The 21,441-nt window shown below is 44.4% G+C and overlaps 2 protein-coding genes across 4 annotated transcripts in view; both read left to right on the forward strand.

Moving 5' to 3' along the window:
• Positions 1 to 5: 5 nt before the first annotated feature.
• On the forward strand, positions 6 to 4,011 carry LOC139773511 (uncharacterized). Its single transcript, XM_071707982.1, has 6 exons — positions 6 to 258; positions 338 to 802; positions 883 to 1,376; positions 1,448 to 1,662; positions 3,038 to 3,101; positions 3,177 to 4,011. Exons 1-6 carry the CDS (start codon positions 149 to 151, stop codon positions 3,362 to 3,364), a joined length of 1,536 nt encoding a protein of 511 aa, XP_071564083.1. The 5' UTR covers positions 6 to 148; the 3' UTR covers positions 3,365 to 4,011.
• A 4,062-nt stretch (positions 4,012 to 8,073) lies between these two features.
• Positions 8,074 to 21,441, forward strand: part of LOC139773515 (protein Wnt-7b) — a 50,154-nt gene continuing 36,786 nt past the window's right edge. For 2 of the 3 annotated variants that reach the window (XM_071707996.1, XM_071708003.1), the window contains exon 1: positions 16,570 to 17,480. In XM_071707996.1, the coding sequence (XP_071564097.1) occupies positions 17,404 to 17,480 (77 nt within the window). In that variant the 5' untranslated portion in view covers positions 16,570 to 17,403. Of the gene's footprint in view, positions 8,999 to 16,569; positions 17,481 to 21,441 lie in introns of those variants that run through there. The other variant, XM_071708014.1, reaches the window with a different exon arrangement.

Genomic DNA, 21,441 nt, shown 5'->3' on the forward strand with positions numbered 1-21,441 from the left:
CTGGCAACAGTGGCAACTGGCAACTGCTCATTCTCAGTCATTCACGACATTCACGTGTTCTATCGATTTGCCAATTGATAAGTACGTGCTTGCAAAAAGCTTCTTACAGCGATAAGCGTATAAATAGTGGCGATTTTGTCGATCGAAAATGACGGCAGACATTAACTCGCAAGAATTAAAAACGATTATAAATGAAAAGGACTGCGATCAGTTACTGCAATATGTCAAACCGAAGTATTTTATCAGGAAGGGATCAGAGTACGTATGAAACAATGTTTACCTGCCTGCCAATTGACAGATAATTGTGTAAAATATATATTACATTATTACGTTTCAGGGCGATGCCTGATGCAAGTATCTTGGCACAGATGTGTCAGTTACTCGTAAGCGAGGATACCCCAGATAAGATTAAAATCTTGTGCCTAAAATGTGTGGGGAACTCTTGCATTGATAGTTACAAATGTAAACGACATACAATAAAGAATGTGGAATCTGTTAAATATAGTAAAAATTTATATGATGAATTAGTTGAAAGTGACTTGTGCAAGCAAGACGGCGACTGTGACTATCCCCATGATTCTCATTTTCCCTACGATGGAGTGATAGAATGGGCTGCAGATTACATTAAGACGCATGGCAATTTCAGACAACGCTTGTTACATCACGAAAAATTGCCCATCTTTATGCACAGCATTCAATTTTTAAACAATTTATTATTTATGCAATACCGTTTGAATGCAACATTTGCAGACAACGATATTCTGAGCTGTTTAAATTGTGATAATTTAAAACAAGCCATTTTGTAAGTTTACATATAATTATATATATTTCTTCTTATAATCTTTTATATCATTTGTTGGAGATTATTTTAATTATTTTTAGGAGGTACACGCAATATGATGATTTCATCAGAGGCATCATGGTTGCCGGTGTGGCTTGCATATACGTGTACAATGCGTTAAAAACCAACTATTTAACAATGGATGAGAAAGATCTATGTTCACTATTACTGAAACCTTCCAAATGTTGGATTCCAGCTGCGATTGATGCGCTGTTCCTCGTGTTACATCGACCGAATGTATTTGAAGATGTGTATAGTAGGATGACTATGAGCGAAAAGATAGAATTACTTGATATTATCTATGCTGAACTCTGGGAATCTTGGCGTCCTAATAATACAGTGCTCAAAAAGGAATCGGCTGAGTTTCTGGCGCTAACATTTTGCAAGAAAAGCGATCTTATTTTGAAGACCGTGGACACATATGTGAATAGCGTAGATCCCACAGAAATTATCCTTATTCTTCATATTCTGGGATTTCTTACTACGCAATACCAGATCTCAGAGAATGCCAAGCGTTTGCTTATTAACTGTAAATGTAAGTACAATCAGTTTCCAGTACAATCTCATTGGATGTAAAACTGATAAGAGATTGCATTGTATTTGTAGACCTTTTGATGTCCTTACATATGATAGGAAAGGAAGCGAAAAATTATTTTACTCCGATAACGGATTTAAGTAAATCGGCACCTCATGCTCCATGGACCAGGGAGGCATACGAGGCAGCAGGTGATCCAGAAGAGCATCCCGCATATGGCTTTAAAGCGGGATTGATACGAGTCATTGCAAACATGGTACACAGGAACAAAATGTGTCAAGATCTGGTAGGTGTGATTACATGAAAAATTCATGTTAAATATATTTTATGTATGAAAAAGGTAAATGTGAAATTTACGATATTTATCTGGCGTCGATAAGAAACGTTCCTTACCGATCTTAAGCATTTGATTCGGACAAGTGCGCCTCGTGGCCGCGAGAAGAATTAGAACGTCATATTCTGAACGATCGTGACAATCGATATGTATGTAATAAAATATAAAAAAATATAAAAAATGGAAAATGAAAAGATAACTAAAATACACACATATATCCAATTATTATTATTGCTATTCATGATAAATTCTTTAAATTCAAAGAATTAAATTCTTAATTTTTTACTTTTTTTTAAATTATAATTCTTGAATTCTTTCTTTTTATCGTAAATTGATGCGCGCACGTTTATTATTTCATACCTACAGGACGTTTATCGTACTCGCATTTTTTAACTATTATATTTACGACAAATACGTGTTCGGCATATTTTTTTCTAACTTCCTAATTTATCTATAGAATGATTAATATCTTTATAAATAAATAGCGTGTTATAAGCTTGACAAAAAAGCAAGTACCTTAGCAAATATTCAGCTATACGTTGCGAGAACACTCATTGTCAGTGCATTTTAAGCTTCGCACGCGAGGAAAAAGAATGATCGTACAAGCGCTTGTTGGCCGCCGTCTGAGTCGCCGGCCACACAGAACGCTCCGGCGTTATTCCGTTACTCAAAGGGATTAAAATTATACCCCGTGAATGATGATAGGTTATTTTCAAAGCAAGTAGAGAACCTCGACAGTTACAAAATATAAATTTGGCTTTTGTTGCGCGCCACGCTTGTGCGCTATGCGTGTACCGGTAAATCGATATTTCTCTCCCGCTGATTGCATCTCCCGCGCGCGCGGATGATACGGAATACGCGAACAAAAGATACGCAATAGTACGCGCGGCCTGTCGTGTCGGACAAAGCGAAATTAAGTGTTCCATCTGACTGAGAGATGGGCGGCGAGATGATCGAAATCTGATATACGCGTTGCGAGTTTAGCGGATCCGCGGGATGACAAAGTTCGCGTCGCATGCATATTGACAGATAAATTAGTTATGATGAATCAGAGCGGAAACACGAGCCTGCGGGCGGAACATTAATTCGGTCTCTCCTAGTATCAAGGATGACATGTACATCGCCGTAGTCACGATAGTAAGATGTAGATAATTTTTTGTTGATCATCCTGTTGTAATAAATCTGTCATTGGTACAAAAATATTTACGTTAAGCATCAACACCAATCGATCGCGCGTATGTGTGTCAAAAACGTTCTTCGCGAATCACTTCAAAACATTTTAACGTATAAATAAAGAAATATAACGATGTAACACGTGTGATTTCAGTTTCGTGAAATAGATGGAATTCCATTGCTTCTGGATTGTACTAGCATAGACGCGAGGAATCCACGTAAGTGTAATTTTACTTTACTTTTGCCTTCTTTTTCTACTTTCATTCGTTTTATCATCGATAATTTCTATGCAGTCATCTCACAATGGACCACTCTCGCTATAAGAAATCTGTGCGAAGGAAATCCTGAGAATCAGGAAATTATTAAAAAGTGTAAAAAAACGGGCGTGTCAGATAATCCTGAGTTGAAAGAGATGGGATTGACTCTGCACGAAGATGCGGATGGGAAATCGATTCGTATCGCTCCTCTCCGTCGCGATTAGGAAGATTTACCGTTTTCCAGAACGCGAGATCGCTCCCGGCGATCAATCACAGTTCGATAATTATCAAACTATTACTTGCTTGTATCGATAATATTCGCGATAAGATACAATGATTGGTTTATCTTGATATGCATAAATAATTATTATTCCAATTAGTTCGACTGAAATGTATCCCCTGCTGTACCACTCGCTAGAAAAACGACACCGCAATTACAACGATTTGTGCCATTAGACGAAATACGATGTGGTACGGCATAGAGAGATATTTTATCTACATTCATGACCGAGTGATTTACGGTACAATAAAAGCTGCTGTGAGAGAGTTCACGGTCTATTAGTAATTGCTAATGTAAGTATACAACTGCTATCGCTGATCGTTCAATTGCAATGCGAAATGGATTTTGTCTCTTCAAGTAATGCGCTCTCGTCAAGATTTCATTATAAATGATAATAATTTTTAAGCGGGGTGCATATCAATAAATAAATTCGCATTAAATAAATAAACGTCTGGGTTCACGTTTTTCCGCCCTCTCACTCGAAATTGCTCAAGACAGAGACACGGGGATTCCTGTTTAAGAATTATAGAACCTCCAATTACGCTGTCAAGAGACGCCAGTGTTTTAATAAATAATTTCTCTACTAATTAATTGCACGTGTCTTAATTCCCCCCCTTGTCCCCGCGATTCCCGTTTTAAGACGATAATTTCTCACGTCCGTGGCGGTTTCTCATCTCGCGAACAATTTTACGATGAGGAACGGCGACGTCGTCCTGCGCGTAATAGGTGTTTATTAATGTCATCCGCGAGGCGCGGGCAAGCAAGCGAGCGAGAGGAATCGCGTGTGGTGGGTGAGAAATCCGCCTGCGCGTATACCAACTTGTGCGTTAATTATACCGGAAGTTTCGAAATACCCGAGAGACAGTTACGTTTTCCTTTCTAATGGAATTCTCCGGACACGGCGCGGTTTCCAGCGTCCGTCGCGGCTCAACGACGGGACCGGGCCCCCGGTATAATATCGGTAAATAAATAATATTAGATAATTATCTCTTCGAAGGGCATGCGCTATGTGCGTTCTATCTAGCCGTGATACGCGACGGCATGCGCGTCTGAGGGATTTACGAAATGTAATAATAGGTCTCCGGACGTAATATGCGATCTAATCGAGCATGACCAATCGCTGATTTACGGCGCGGTTTCAATGAAGAATAAGATTACGGATAGTTTGTGGCGTATATACATAAGAGTTCACTTTTATCCCATAAATACATGATCGAGTGACACTCGCAAATATGCACGTTGTAAGAATCGTTCCTTTACTCTATCGGTTTCCGCTGCAACAAAGAAGGATAGATTTATATCGCGCGAGTTTCTAGAGGTCTTTGTAAGCGAGAGCCGACTCCTCGATAAAATACCTCAAGTTTGCGCGTTTCGCGTATGAAAGTAGACGGGTATACCGTACGCGTCCCGCGTACGAACGTTCCGTAAATTGCTTTTGATTTAAATATCGGCCCATCTCGCAGACGATCAATCTCGAATGTGCGTAATGGCGAGCAGTTAACGCATCAATTTATCAGTTAATTATACACGCGGTTAATTGCCACGAGTAATTATTTCCGCGCAAGAGACGCGCTCTCCGTACGTCTCTCGATAGCTGGCGAACACGCAGCGGAGAGACGGAGTTCGAGGAAGCGAGACGAAATTCCTGCCGCGTGAGCCACTTTGATCGTGCGGTCAATGTATCGATAGAACTGGCTCCCTGTGATCTTCTTGAGAAGAACATAGGCATTCAAAAGCTGGCACCAAAACACAGCACAAAAGGCGCTAAAAATATGAAGGATATATAAAGTATATACTCAGCTATGATGAATACTAACATCGCTTTTCGTAGCTCTCCAAATTCTATTAATCCGTTGATATGTTTTGATATGTTTCTATTTTTAGCTCCATTCTTAATCCCCATTCAATTTCAATGGCGCATACAAAATGAAATGTCATTTTAATTGCGCCAACAATGATAATCTTATTCTCATTTGCCATTGACATAAACCGGGGGACTGAGGAGGGAGGTAAGAATAAAGAGTTTGATTCTGTGCTAAAAATAGGAAGGTGATCGTAAATTCTGCAACAAGACGAGATCGAGCTATGAACGAACCGCCCACTTGTAAGAATCGATCGGAGTAATTAATTAAATTCGATGCAATACTGCGCGTCCGGTAACAGAAATATCTTCCAGCGCGTTGAGGATTTCGTCGATCCGCCAACCTTATTAATATTCATAGACGCTGACGAGGGAAGCGTAAAAAGTGCTTGGTCGTGCGTGAGATCGCTCAGGTGCGTAAATTCTGATCGGCTCCTTGATAATCAACTCGTTGACGCAATAAATTCCGGCGAAAGATAGTCGAATAGAAAGAGAGGGAGGAACCGAGAACGGGGCATGGCCCAACTCTAGATAATGTCGTCTATTTGTTTCCAATTATACTTGTATTTCGAGTTATACGAATCGTTTATCGTAATAGTGTTCGATTAAAGAAATGTATAAATATACAGGCGTAGATTGGGGAAATTTTCTCCTCTCTTTCGCATCTTTATTAAAGCCTAAAAAATGCTAAGAAATTCTTGTGGTCAACATCTTGAAGACCATTCACGTAACCTTTTAAATTACTATGTGAATAGATATATGCAAATATGCAAATATTACATGTACAGAAGTATAAAGTTAAGCGAGTTTCCTGTTTGTATTTACCTAATATAGAACTATTTTTGCAACATTTGGTCTCTCTTATGGCTCTCTATGTTAGGCATTTTATTTAAAAAGTTAGATTAATATTAGGCTGTTGCGGTGTAAAGAATTTAACAATTAAACTTCTACTTTTCCCTCTAAAGGTAAGTAACATATCTAACAAATTCTTTCTTTTCTTCATGTTTCATTAAAAAGCCAATTTCCTACTTGAAATTTTTTTCTATTTTAAATAAATTGATTTCTTCTAAATTAAAAGATTCCCCTTTTTACTTAAAGTTTGTGAATACGCGCTACTAGAATAAAAATGGAGATTGACAATGAGAGAAAAAAAATTGAGAAAATGCTCGAGCTCGATGATCTCATACACAATTCATCCTTCTCTCAGTGAAGTCTTATGTAAATCTATAAAGACAAAGAAGTCTACTGCATCAGCGTGATGGATAGATCGCCCAGTAGACACTCGGGACAGATAATCGATCTAGCAAACGAACTAGATTCTCGTATTAAATAGAGGCTGCAAATTGAAGCCCGCGTCGGCGCCTAATAAGTCGCGGATTCTCTCTGCGATACGGGGCTCGAATGGGGCCTCGCGCGCGCGCGCGCGCCTACGCGTGATTTCTCTCAAAGAACCCCGACACGGCAATATATTTCCTATGCCCTCGTATACTTTACATACATCGTATCCGCTGCGCATTTGTACGAAAGAGTCGAATCGACGTATAAAGGGTCGTGCACAACACGCTGCCGAGGGCCGAGTCGGGATCTTTCCTAAAATCTTAGGGATCGGTGTCGTAAAATGAGACTAATCCGAGTTGCCGTGAGGTTCGGGAGAGACCGAGTTTTCCGTTGAAACGAAATTTTTATGTCGAGAAAGTTGGAAATTCATTCTAACAGCGGTGACACCGAATACACGATATATTATCGTTCAAGAGGGCCGGGGAAGAATCGCGGAAGAAAATGACAAAGCGTATGGTTAATTATAAACGTAAAGAGGACTCGCGCACCGAGAGCACGCAGACCGCGCGATATATTTTAACGACTGCCGCACACGCGGTGCGTGAGCCGTAAATGTTACGCCGAGCCAGAGATTCGTGTAATAGCCACTAAAAGCGAGTTTCGTCCCTTTATGGATCGTAAAGGCAGGGATATTTGGAACGGGGGAAACCACTGCTTAAATTGACCCGACTCGCAGTTAACTAAAAGAGCGTGAGGCACGATCGTGTCTTAGGTATATACCGGAATGATCCCCGAAGAGACACCATTGTCAGCACGACGATTTCCTTTCAGCGAATGATCTTAAATCCTTCACAACGACAAGTGGCACAGTTCGTATAGAAGAAATAAAATAATCTATAATAATTAATAATAATAATAATTTCCAGGCCTGGAGCTGTCGAAACAAATATATAAATTTAAACGATATCTAAAGAATATTGAAATATTTGTAACAACAATTAGCGCCGCTAATTGAATTATGCGATTCGCTTTCAATTGCGTTTCGGTAAATTAATACCTGGGTAAACTAATCCCGTTTCGATCCGAATATGTACGCGCATTGTCCGAGCGATGAAAAGTCCGCTCTAATTACCCCGTGTAAACGGAGCCGCGCGTCGATTTCTCGAGAGACGGACACGACGTCGGTCGCTCGTAAACAATGACAATAGAGCCTGCCGTCCGCGAGCGGATGCTGCCGATGTCAGCAGCCCTCATGATGGCCGCCTGCGATCCTGGTTCGTCCGTCGAGTTAATTAATCGCACCGAACGATCTCCATTGAAATGGAATCTGGATAAATTTTCCGTGCTGATGCTGCCGGGCTAGCATGTGGGTATTATCTTTACGACCTCTTCAAAGAGGAGATGAGACGTCGGGGGGCGCAGCGAGGCGCAAGGGGGGTAGGGGACGCATGCGCGCGATACGGCCGCCGCCGCTGCTGGAAACGGTGCACCGAAACCGGAGAACCTGTTATCAGAGAAACAGTGGCCTGGGACTTGGTCCAATTATCATGCAGGCGAGACACCGAGGTCCCGTCTGCGAGACGCGTCGTCCTCGCCGCGCTTAATTCCGACTCGCTGGCGAGGCCTCGTCCGCGCGTGGCGTTCACCACGCTGTGGAGATCCACGGCTCTCCACGAACGCGCCGCGCCGTTCCGGATTGTGGATCGGTGAGGTTTTTGTTAGACACACCGCATACAGAATTAACTGGAAACTATGATTGCTCGATCTAGCTATCCATGTCGACGGGTCTCCGACTACGGTTACACGGTGTAGATAGAAATAATAGCTAACGTGACGACGCGTTTTGCGCGTAACGTGTTCTCGATACGCGCAGTGTGCTTTCGCCGTCTACTAAACGCAAAAGTGTCAGGACATGTTAAAGACAGCTCGCTGCCCGACGTGAAATTAAATGCAAACGCAAGTCATCCGAGAATGACTTCGAGAAAATGCGTCTCGCCGTTATTTCTTCGCAGCGACGCGGATGGAAATTACAGCGTGACGTATCGAAGGTGTTACGTGTCGATCGTGCGAGACACGATACGCTCTCCATCTTCGGAAAACTTTCGAGTCGCTCGACATTCGTGTGACGTATGACTGTGGAAGACGCGATGCACACAGGTGATACTCTTCGAGGAGAAAGCGCCGCCGTTATTATCAGACGAGACCAAGTGGCCCAATTTGTACCGCGCCGTTAAGGAGCGACGAAGATGATTTATGGAAACGGTAGACGCGCTAATTGCCTGCCGATGTGATTCATCGGGTGGTGTCGTTACATATCCGAGGACGTCGGTCACTTTGTGAGGAGAAGCGGCCTGAAATAATCTCATCGATTGCAATGAAGTATGCAGTTGCTTAATTACGATACGGCATAATGAGGGAGATTCGATGCTTGCTCCTGAGGTAAGATCAATTGAGCCATATTTCTGAAATGCCCTTGATTTCACATTTCGTACGTTTATTACCCATCGAGTGACATTATATATATTTATCTATAAATTTATTAAATTTATTAATTTTATCCATTGTATTTATATATAAATTTATTATATCTATTTAGAAATAGTTTCAACATTACATTGCATGTATTTATGATAAGTTCTCATCAGAGCCGCTCAGGACCGCTCGCTATTCGCAAAAGTGGTCAGGTCGAAACGCGTTATCGCGAAGCGAGCGCTCCAAGTTCCCTGAAAAGCGTTAAATCAGTTATCTCGAATGTTCGCCTGGCGTTTCCTCGTGCCGGTCCCGAGCGGCCTGCGCTTACTTTCGACATCATCATTTTCTCCCGTTCTCACGATCTTTTCGCGTCTTCGCGCTCGTGTTATTCCTCTTTCGATTTCACTCACGTCGTTTACCGTTTCCATCCGTGTGGCGGCTCTTAAAATCATGTATTTCCCGTGGCGGGATAGGCCGGACCTTTTTTCTCCGTTCCCCGAGAGTCTCGTTTCGCCGTCTACCGCCGTCTCTCTCCGCCGGTTCTCTTTCCTCTCGCGCGTTCCTCTCTCATCCCGTTCTCTCCCTCCACTCGAAAGCCCCGGTGTAACAATGGCTGCCCTCTAATTATCGGAAGACCGCGGCACTTTAAAAAGATCCCGAGAGCCCATCACGGGATTCCGTTTCGTTCGCTCCTTAAAATTTCTCTTCCCTCCCTCCCTCCCTCCCTTCCTTCCTTACGCTCTCTCGTCTTCTCTTTCTCCGAGGCGTCCGAGACGTCGGTCTCAGACGGACAAAAACAATCAACGTGATGATCGTTGCTCGTGGAAAATTAGTTTAGTCTCGCGAGAGCACCTATCGCGAATTCGCAACAGCCGTTCGGTCCTTGGTCGGATCCTTTGGATCCGTGCGCTTTACAGGATGTGAGAAATGATGAAAATAATCAAAAGATTTGCATATCCTAAAATAATTAATTCACTCACATCTTGGATTTCCTCTTTATCCTTTACCATAAACATGTCAGTTTGCAGACTAGTAATTTCTGTTATGTTATTAAGGATATACTCGACGAGTGCTCGTTATTATAAAATGCAACTCCCCGATCGCTCTAAGATATGTCTACATGGATGTTATATATATGTTACTCAAGCTTTCTAGTATCGGTCTCTCGAGTGCGCCAGCCGGCCAAGTGCGAGATCATGACGGCGCTTTCCGATCGGCGAGAAAGATCGTAGAAGGGAGAAAAGCCACGCCAATAAAGAGAAAATAGCGGCCGTACGACGAGAAGCGCGAGTCGGAATGGGCGTAACCCAAGGCGAGCTCGCTCGTACCTGTTGCTCGTTGCTTCCTATTAAATACTCTCAGCCGACCCACACTAGAAAGGACTCACGTCTGCGTTAGTAACCAATGACTAAGAGCGAGGAGAAGTTCTTTTCCACCCTTTCCACACGCGGTTCTTTCTCTTCCTCGTTCGGTTCCTTCTTCGGGATCGCCTCGAGTCGCCGCTTCCAAAAGCGACGACGCTCGCGCTTAAAACCGGACGCACGTGCGCACGTAACCGCGACGATTGCGCTTTAAAAAAAAATCCACGCTTTCTCGTAGATTCCGCCATCGGTTGATTTATGAGAGCGCGGCGGGAGGTAGAAGATTTCTAATCGTGAAACTCTCACGGTTAACACTTCCGAGATTGAATCTCGAGATACGATTTATAATGTATTTTCTTTAAAAATATAAAGTCTTTTGTCACTGAAATGTCGCTATTAGCCGTAAATCCCTTTTAGAGTAAACTTCTCCATTAGATCTATTATTCACCTGGTTTTTTTTTCTTTCGTTACATGGTGTAGACATGGTTGTTCGCCCCATTTTTCGTTCGGATTTCGTCGCTTCCCCTATGGTTTTTTGTCACACTATTTTTCTTTAGTGATATCTCTTTGTGCACTTCTATTAGCGGTTTGTATTTCGAGCAGATGTTTGTCGGGTACAATGTCTTCTACATGCTAGCCAGTTTAGGCCTCCGGGCGGCATTGTATCCGCCGAGATATAAAAGATTGGGGTAGGCCCTTTCGGGGCCTTAACAACGACACCGCGAAAGAAACGTGTTTACTCTATTCGGGACGGACCGCGCTATCTCGAGAGGGTATAAGCTAGTCGAAATTTTCTGAAAAAAGATTCTCGAACGAAAGCGTTAATGACGCCGCGTTTTTTATATAAATTTGCACACTAAATATTTAGGATATCTTACCTGACTTTACTGTCTAGATTTAAGACTGTGATTTTTCGGTGAACCCTAACGAGTTAGAGGGAAGTGTGAGCTATTCGTCTCAGTAATTTCGAGTATTTGTACCTCTACATTTCGACCATCGATCGTCCGGCTAATAATGGAGTCATAAACGACCTAGCACGGCCGTAGGGTTCCTAGCATAATGCGGCTCGAATTAGAGGCTCCCACAGATAATTTATCTAAGGGCGGGGCCAAGAAAATCCTTGAACTTCCCCGCAGGTGTAACGTAGCTTGAATTTTATCATGATAATGGGAACAGTGCGCCGCTTTACAAACTGCCGCATGAATGTCACGGGACAGAAAATACGACGGACGCGCATGATTAAATAATTTTTAGAATAATTAAAAAAAATATTTCTTTTGCATACTTTCACTGTCGATTTACCGGGAATTGACTTAAGTGCAGTATTTCACGCGTCCGTGGAATCTCTGCAAGAGCTAGAGATCGTAAGGTTCATGCCAACATATTGTCGTGACATCGGTGACAGTCGTTATTACGTCGCATTGTCCGTAAAGCGTTGTTAATTAAACGGTGTTATAAATTACCGGCTATATCGTAAAGCTAATGACGTTCCGTTAAAGTGCTACAGCGTGAAAACTGCGCGCTCGAAATTCACGGTGGGCTGTAAACATTTTTACGGTGTGCTCGTCCGTTACTCCGCGCAAGAGAACCCTCGATCGCGGGATGAGGGAAACGCGAGAAATCGCGAGAGCCGGCGGTAGCGAGCAAGATGAGTATAAAATAGCGGATTCACAATGAATTTGTAGTGCCGGCTTTGTCTTTTGTTCGTGTTTTATATGTACCTATATCCTATATCCCGTGTAATTGTGACGCAACATAACTTCCGGCACATCCGCTATCGCCTCCCCATAACTGTAAAATTATAATTATTATCGGTAGACAATTATATAGAACAATTTATACGTATTCATAGAGAAAATCCAATCCTACGTGAACGAGTCTCTTTTGCTGGTTGCCTATCGAATGCGTCACTCTGCTCAGCCAGACATGTTTCCTGTCGTTTGTCTGGCTCACACAAATAAAATGATAGAGCGTTATTGTCACGAATTGCATCGTGCGCTACCATCAACGTCGCATTTGTATACTACGCTCCATTTTTTACATTTTTACAAGATGAGAACGTATAATTTCAAGATCTTAGAAACGGAGAAGAGAAATAAAGAGTCGAGATCTATACACGGCTGGCAATAAGGCGAGGAAGGTATATACTTAAATTAAGTGTGCTTCAGCCAAAGATGGTTTCACGCCGGATCCTCATCAGAATCGCGTCCTTCTTTTCGAAAATTTCGGAGCTCGCGTATTTTGTAGCGTTGCCGGGGGGTCTCGTGTGGCGATCACCTTATTTCTTTTTCTCCCCGTCTTGACAGCATCGGATCGTGTGAGGCATGCACGTGAGACGGCGACCGACCCGACTCGACGAGACCCCCTTAAAATCGAAAACATATGGCGTACAATTACGACGTAATGGTATATAATTAATGGAATTCGCTCAAGGGCTCCGGCTCTTGGTTGGTATACGGCACGCTTGTTTCCTCGAACGGCAAAGGGAACTACGACTCCTTTCGTAAGCGAGCTCCTCAACGAGATCCGTCCTCTGAATAAAATTTTCATCGCCCGCGTGCATATATACTTTATTCACCGCGTGCATGTATATCGGCTCTCGCATTTTGCATGCCACGGGACTATAAGAGGGCAGAAAATTGCCAATTGCAAGAGTTCAACATACTAATTTCCGATGTCACGAACAGTACCCCGGCGGCACCAATAACTTTCCTAATTGGTCGAACGTAAAAAAAAAGGGAAAAAATTGGAAAATTTGGCCGAATGCGTGAGCCGTGTATGTCTCTGCTTGTTTATTACAAACAGTTATTTTATTTTCGGCGCTCTCTTCAACCAGTCTCACATAATTCATCGCGGATTCTCGAGCACGACATTTAATGATCGATTCGTTCCGTGCAACGCAACGAGGTAGCTCGAGAGAGTGACATCCTTAAAATTTCCTCTCTCGGTATGAGCAATCAGATCTCATCTCGCGAAGATCGTTTAGGTAGTATCTCGAGCATTTCCTTAAGTGTGTCGATGTATACTTGTCAGCCGGATCGGGCACACCTCTCACACACATCAAGTCTACCTCGAGTCGATTGGACCGATCGGATCGACCGATCCATTCCCGAAACAAAGCCGTGCCTACGATAGGATCGAACTTTTGCACGCAGATGTATGTCATTCATCACGTTTCTCAGTTACGTAACATTACAAGGATAATAATATACTTTGCTCAGCCTTTTATGTTCCTTTAAATAATAATTTTCTATCTAAAATGCGGATGTCATATATAGGAGCAAAAATAACTGTCGATGTAATTTTGTGTGTCTTATTGAATAATAAAAATCCCTTCCGTTATAACTATTATATTTTCAAGCATTACATATGACTTTATTTTAAATTAAAGTCATCAATTCGTTCCATCAGTCTAAATAAGTCTTGTATGCAGCTCGTAAAACTTTCGAGTTATAATTTGCGAGGCTAAAGTTAATAAATTCAAGCACAATGCATAGCACCTTAAAAAAGGAGTTACAACGCAACAGGATCTGACCTTCTGCCGGACGTAGGTGTACGAGTGGTCAATTATCCTGCTCGTGCTGAACGGATTCAATTAATCGAACAACTTAATCGGACTCTAGAGCCGATCTTTGACATTAAACAATTCGAAGTTATACCACTAAGAATACGATGCGTTTGTCCATTTCACTTTACAAAGAGCACAAAATATATATAATTTTATGCAAAAATAATATTGTGCAAAAACTGGTTATAGATAAGAAATTGTTGTTATTACACATTCTTATTGGTTTATATACAAATTTTTCTATTATATAGTTTATATGTTTGTAGTCAGTGCGATAGCTGATAACAAAAATCATCATGATGTATGATCGATATAAAGTAATAAAAATATTCGATTGCATTAAAATCGATATCTCTTCATCATGCGAAGCTGAAAGGCTTGACGTCCATTAAAACGGATATCGTACATCGAGACAGTAACAAGCGTTTGTGATTCTCGCGCATCATCGCCGTGGTATCTGGCGTGCGATCGAAAGCACGCAATGGCACAAATCCGCGATGGCGGTTTCGCGGATATAGACGTACGGCGATCTGGCGTACGAGAGGGTATCGGCGGGCGGCGGGTGGACGAGTAACTTTCAAACTGAAGCAAAACGAGCGGCCGGCAAGTATAGCGAGAAGAGCGACCGGGAGGATATAACGTGCACGGCAGCAATGCGGAGGAAAGGTAACGGGGAACCGGGTGGAAATGAAACGAAGAAGCAAAGTAGAGAGCAGGAAGAGAGTAAGAACGAAGGAAAAGAGCAGGAGAGTGACAGGGAGGGCGGGGGGCGGGGGGCGGGGAGGAAGGGGGAGTGCGAGAGAGAAAGAGAGAGATGGGGAGAGACGAGAAACGAGAAAGAGGCGAGCGAGAAAGAGAGGTCGAGATGTGCGAGGAGGTAGGATCGTAGAGGTAACATCGTAGCTGCGGGACCTGATCCCAAAGGTAGGAGGACTCGGGTTGTGGCCGAGGCCAGTCCATCGCGGGCCCTCCTCTCGGACCGAACACGCGCTTTACTTTCTGCCCGCTCGTTCAAATTCCCATGCGCGCGCGACGACGCGCCGCTGCTCGTCGAACTCTCCGCGCGAGTTACTCGTCGAGTAACCCTCCGGTGGCTGGCTCCCCATGGCAGGAACTCGTAGCCGGCGATCGCAGTGCCGTTGGTTATAGTGCCCGATGGTGGTAGTGGTGGTTGGTGGTGGTGGTTCTGATGATAGTAGTGGTGCCGGTGCCAGTAGTGGTGGTGGCGGCGGTTACCTTGAGCACCAGGTTGTATCGCACACCTTGCACAGTTACCCTCTGTTCCAGTTCCCGCACGCGTGCCGGTGTTGTGCACGCGACACGACACGAACGGATCGACAATTATATCCCGCGATTGATAATTACCTGAATAATAATTACGTTCGTTACGTTAAAAATCGCTTGACGGACACGTTCCTTTCTGTTTCACACGAACGTTCTCTCTGCCCATCGAGAGAATTTTTGTCGTCTGAGAGAAGCGCTTATCGATCTTTGATATATGGAAACGATGATATCTTTTTCGTGCGGATGGACGATGAATAACGACACGCAACGAACGTTACTACCTGGAGGCGGTGACGCGTGAAGAGAGATGACGACTCTTGCGAATGTCAATCTGTGGAGCGCAGACACGATCGATCGCTAGAGTTTGAATCACGCTTGTTGGTTGCGAGGCGATCGAGAACGACGCTGGATCGATTTGAACGCTAACGAGCATCGACCAGCGATCGCCGATGCCGATTGTGAGACGCGATTGTACGCACTCGGCTACCGAACCGAGGGTTGCCGATCCAACAAAAAGGGAATACCGGACAGGAAGTGGCGCAAAGGAGCTTCACAAGGGATATTCTTCGCGCGGCTTTGTTCGTGACGAGGTGCTCCAAGTCGACAAGGCGCAGATTCAAAAGGACTGACACGGCGGAACAATAAGACAACGAGACAATAAGAACCGGTAGCAGAGCTCCTCTCGTCGGGAGGGTGCTCTTTGAGCGCTGGAATTCTTCGTTCGAGCCAGCGACCGACGATGGAAGAAGAAGAGTAACCGCGAGGCGATGCGAAACGAAGCGAACACATCTCTCTCATGACTGCTGGACGATCGATCACCGGTTTTTGCAGTTTACGCGATCTCGCTGGCGCGATCTCCTCTCCACCGGCGGAGGAGAGGATCGTTAAGCGTTAAGCGTCTTGCGCGCGGGAGTGACGATGATGAGCCGGCTGATAAGTTCCCTCGGCATCGAAATCGTTAACGAGACGACGACGACGACGGCGACGAGGATCTCCGCAGCGATGACAATCGGCCGACATTCTCGCGTGAGACGGCAAAAGATCGCCGTTCCTCGGCGATAGCGCGTCGCGTGAGCGCCGCGTATCTGCGATCTGACGATCGGGAGCTCGGGGTATAAAGTACGCCGCGCCGATAATGACGGTACTTAGTTATCTTTTTAATTGGTATCTATTTGCTAACGAGACCCGGCGCGCGATCGTCGTTCGCTCGTTAGGATAACCGATCCGCCGTTTCTTCCAGATAAACGCGTCTACCGGCTTAGGATAACCGACTTTCTAAGATCGGAGTCGGCCGGTTCGCGCCTCATTAAGGTGAATCGAGTAAATCTTACTTAAGGCTCACATTCCACCGCGATACCGCGGCAAATCGCTTCGAAAAGGAACACGAGTGCACACACGCACGACGACTCCGTTAACCCTTCGTGATCGCGGCTGTGACCACCCGCTGATCGAATTTACGGATCGCGAGCCCTCTGCGAGTCCGGTCTCAATTATCACCGATGAGAGTACCACCCGCGGCACGCGATACGCGATCGATATGCACGATTCGGAGATACGTGTGCGAGAGACGAGCCGTTCGGCCGCTTAGTCACCGCGACGAGGGGAGAACGCCTCTCTCGGGAAAAGAGTATTTGGGAACCGTAAATACTCGGCGCCGCACGGTGCGGCGCGGGGCCGTAGAGTTTTAAAACGCGCGCAAACACTTTAGAAAATCCAAATGTTGGCTCTGCAGTTCGGCTCTTTCGCACCTGACCGGTACGCGCGCACGTGCGCGCGCGGCTTTGTGTCGCCACGAGGTGCTAACGAGAACGTGGAGTGATTACAGTGATCGAAATCGCGACAAGAAACTTCTCACGAAACGTCGCTCGAGGCCGGTGTTGGATAAACACCAGAGACAAAGTTTCATATACGTTGTAAAATACCGTCAACCCGCGACAAGTGCCTGCGAGAGACCGTGCTCGTCGAGCGGTAACGGAGACTGCACACACGACGAATATCTCACATGATCCGACTGGACAGCGGAACGGGGTCGATCCCAGTTCCGAACGATCGACTTCCGGTGAGCGTCGTTCATCCGCTGGCCGCGGAAGCGTAAAACTTTGTCGCGTGCACATCCGCTTTTTACATTCAATAACAACAAGGTGATTGTGATGTAAGAGATGCGTCGCGGTGATATCGCGACAATCGCGATAGCCCTTCTGATTCTTGGGCAGATCCAGGAGCCACGGCAAACGAGGTGAGAAACAATTATATTTAAGATACTGAATGCTTGTTAAAATGATAGATGTAAAAATTATAATTGCACCGATCATAGAATTGCGTTGTATCGATATAGAAGTCAGGAATCGCGAAGAAAAGCTTTAACAAACAATCGATTTACTAACGATGCGCATTTCCATTTTATCTGCCGGTAATCTCAATGAGACAACGTGTAAGAAAGCTGTCAACGCGTTCCACGATTATACTGCGCGGCAAGTGAAAATGTTAATCGATAGTCGCCCGAGGCTAGAGCGCGTACGCAAATTGCAACGTCGATTACGATCACTATTCGCCGAAGTAACGAGCAAAGGGATCGGAAGGGAGATTCTCGCGAGGTCGCAATACGCGTGACTCGGACACGTGCTGAAAGCCCGTCATACCGCGTCAAAATCGAATGTTCGCGCCGGCTTTCGCGATAAAATCCATAAGCCTTACGACTGTAATCGATTTATGCACGCGACGACGTTGCGTCTCCTGCGGAAAACAAAGACGCGAAAAGTTCCGAGATTAAACTTAATAATTGAAGGAAATAAATTAATAACTGATAAGTAATGCATAAAAGGATTTTGGTACAAAGGTATTTCGAAAGAGATCTAAAGAAATAAAAAAAATCTGCGCAAAATATTTCGTTGTTATAACGAGCATAAGTGGATTCAGCATTGAAAAATAATCAGAAAAATTCGTATAAACATATCTAGTTGACGTTGCCAAGTTCTGGCTATTTTTCTAACAAAAATGAATATATTTTCTGTAATAACAAAACTCCCTGCATACGTTTTCGTTTCGTTTTCCTCGCGATTATTATCAACTTCGTTCTGTGTCGAACGTTCGTGAATTACTTTCTTGCGTTCGCCTTCGACGAACAGAATCCAACGCGCGCGCGCGGATAATAACGATAAAGCGACATTTTACAAGATCGTCATTACCGGATCAGAGTAATCTACGATCAGCGCGGTATATTGACTGCAAATTACCCGAGAGCCTTCGAAATAAGCGCTGCGTTTCGTCATTTTATCATGGCCAACACAATAAGGTCGCGATGTTGGGAACGCGTATCTGTAGAACGATACACATATATATACACGCACATGTGTATTGAGAATAAAGACTTGATACTTTGTGCAAATATATTTTAGCATTTTCTTTTTTCCTTGAACATCGGTACCTCGAGAGGTAACGTCGAATAGAAAGTATCGGTACGTTGTAGATTCGAATCACAATCCCTGCTGATTCAATCGGTCAAGATTGATAGCGATTAACAGAGGCGATTGGAATTTCCTTCGCAACTTAATGCCCGGTTACATAAACACACTAATGATTTAATATGCACAAGAACGGCCGTCATTCAGAGCTAATTACGGACGTTGAACGAAATGAAACGTTTATGTAATGCGGCGCGTAACGCGTGATTGCGGACTGACCGAATTTAATGTTATATCCGTACGAGAAACGGCAGCGGAGAGTGCTCGTTGTGTTTTACGAGCCGCTCGGCTACCGGCCACGCCGCCGCGCGTAATGAGCGCGCTAAGTGGATGAATGAAGCGGCGATGCGACAGAGATTAAGGCCCGATCGGACTATCGTCGTCGCGCGGCGGAAACGAGATCATTTTGTCGGTGCGACCGACTGATGAAGCCCGTCCCATGCATTCCCGGGCGGGAATAAAATCTTACCGATGAAGTGAAGAAGAACGGCGGAATTAAGCTTAATATAATTACAACGGTGGAATATATAGCCGACGTAATTTCCCGACTGCGATAAATTCTGCGATGGGGCCGTTTAAAAAATTTTTTACGAAATAATCAGTGGTAGTTAGCGGAGATAAGGAAGAAACGTTCGATTAAAGTACTTTTAATAAATGCGATGTGTTTTGACGCGGCTCCGTCTGACGCGAGGCTCTGTCGTCTTGTTGAACACGTTGCAGATTATCAGAAATTAATGATGCAAGACAGAATGGTGAATGATATACAGACATCGTTGCACATCGTGTCGTCGCGCAGATATCGTGTTTACCTTCAGAGAATGTAACATGACAGCTTCTTGGCTGATTAAAAAAGTAATCATCGTTTTCAAAATTATTCGAGCTTAAACCGAAGACGACGTAATGCGTGTGTTCTCAAATAACGAGCTCGAGATGTAGTCTTTCGTATTTGTCATAAAGATTACATGACAAAGTATGTAAAAACTTTAATTTTTTGGTCCTCAATAATCGCTATCTTTATTGTCACAATTCTTTAAAAACAATTAAGAAGTATTATTCCGACTGCATCACAATGTAGCATTCTTGAATTGATCATAATGCACTCTTCGTATATGTCATGGCATAAGATCGGCGCTATGAGAAGACTATAAAGATAATAATCTCTCAACGCAACTGACGGCCATCCATCATCACCCTATCGCGCCTCGAAATCCTATCGATAAAAGTGCATCCCGGCACTTAAACGCGCGATATACTTAACGAAACGTCAGGTATCAATCTAAATTACGATTTCCAAGTGATCGTACGCGAGAAGCATAATATGCAGGTGTGGAAGGGTCCTCATTGATCACGGCGAGATATAGCCCCGAGCAGGATTCCCCCGTTATCCCGCGCGCTTGTTCACGTGATAGGAATGGAATCGAGTCTTTATGGGCTTTCCAATACCGATGTAACGAATGTCTGAATCTCGACAGTTCATATTTCGAATCGAAAATAATAATAAGTTGTATCGGATCGAGGATAACGAGTAGCTTCCTCTCTGGACGATCCATTCTCCGATTTTCATAAAACTCGAGATATTTTTCAAAAATATACGTCATCCAGCGCGAGAAAACACACACACACATACTGAGAATATTTGTGTGAAACGACTGGCTTTTGAAAAGGAGCGCCTCCGCGCGCGTCACTCGAGAGGCCTGTTGACGTTTACAAATAGCTGTGAAAGGGCTCGTACATTGTAAGCACCGGTAGGCGTGCGTGTCACTTTCCGGACGCGGGGATCTCTCGCGGACCGGGACACATGTCGGATTCTATCGGTGCAACAGGCGATATCCACGGGACGCGTAACGAGAACCGCCGATCGTTTGTCTTCCGGCGCGATGGCGTGGAAATTGAACGATCACGTAGCGACCCAGCGACCGAGCCGAATGTAACGTTCGTTGGATCGGATTTAATATATTTATGATAATGATTACACGTCGTTCGCGATCGCCATGCGTGACGTTCACGTGTATCCTTTCGTTCCGGTCCGCCGGGTACTTTAACGCGGTGGGCCCCGCTTTTTCTTCCCTCCCGCGGCTCTCCGTTACAGCTATTTGTTTAATATATCGGCCGATGTCGCGATTAATCGCCGCGTGCGATTTAACGATAATGAATCCGCGGCGAAGCGGTATTGACGTGTAATTATGTGTGTGTAACGAGAGCCCTTGCGTCCCGTCAGATTCATTCAATTAGGAATGTCCATCTCGTGCGGCGTGCTCGATGGTCTTCAACGAAAGCCTCGAGACGAAACAATTTAGTATCTGTTTAACACAATATATTTCGTGACGACTACACGCTTCTAGTGGCGCGTCGATGCATCGAGCCGTAGTCGGTCTCTTGCATTGCTCTCGCAGGGAGTGAGAGAGAGAGAGAGAGAGGGGGGGAAGGGTCAGAGAGGGATTAAATTAAGATCCGACAGTGTTAAAGTAAGCCCGGGCTCCAGGACGGGGCCCTCCCGTGGCGAGGATAGTGGTAATACCATTCGGTGAGTTCGGTTCGGTAGTGGAGTTCTGTCTTCATCCGATGCCGATGGTAGATGCACTGGCGCTTATTACGGTTCGCGCATACAGATGTATCCACAATCCGCGCGAGAAAAAAGAAAGAGGATTTAAGAAAGAATATCCCTCGTCTTGAAGCTATTCTGAGCATGGACTAAAGACCTGCGTAGCCCGAGACCCGGGGATAATGGTCACAAAA

This window comes from Temnothorax nylanderi, unplaced genomic scaffold (genome assembly GCF_030848795.1).
Source record: "Temnothorax nylanderi isolate EJ_2023f unplaced genomic scaffold, tnyl_v1.0 TNYL_tig0004_pilon, whole genome shotgun sequence".
Taxonomy (NCBI): Eukaryota; Metazoa; Arthropoda; class Insecta; order Hymenoptera; family Formicidae; genus Temnothorax; species Temnothorax nylanderi.

What these genes read in the sequence shown, in the direction of transcription:
- LOC139773511 (XM_071707982.1), top strand. Translation starts at nt 149, where the DNA reads ATGACGGCAGACATTAACTCGCAAGAATTAAAAACGATTATAAATGAA. An exon ending in TTTGCTTATTAACTGTAAAT is followed by an intron (nt 1,377 to 1,447) that starts GTAAGTACAATC and finishes TTGTATTTGTAG; the next exon opens with ACCTTTTGATGTCCTTACAT. An exon ending in ACAAAATGTGTCAAGATCTG is followed by an intron (nt 1,663 to 3,037) that starts GTAGGTGTGATT and finishes GTGTGATTTCAG; the next exon opens with TTTCGTGAAATAGATGGAAT.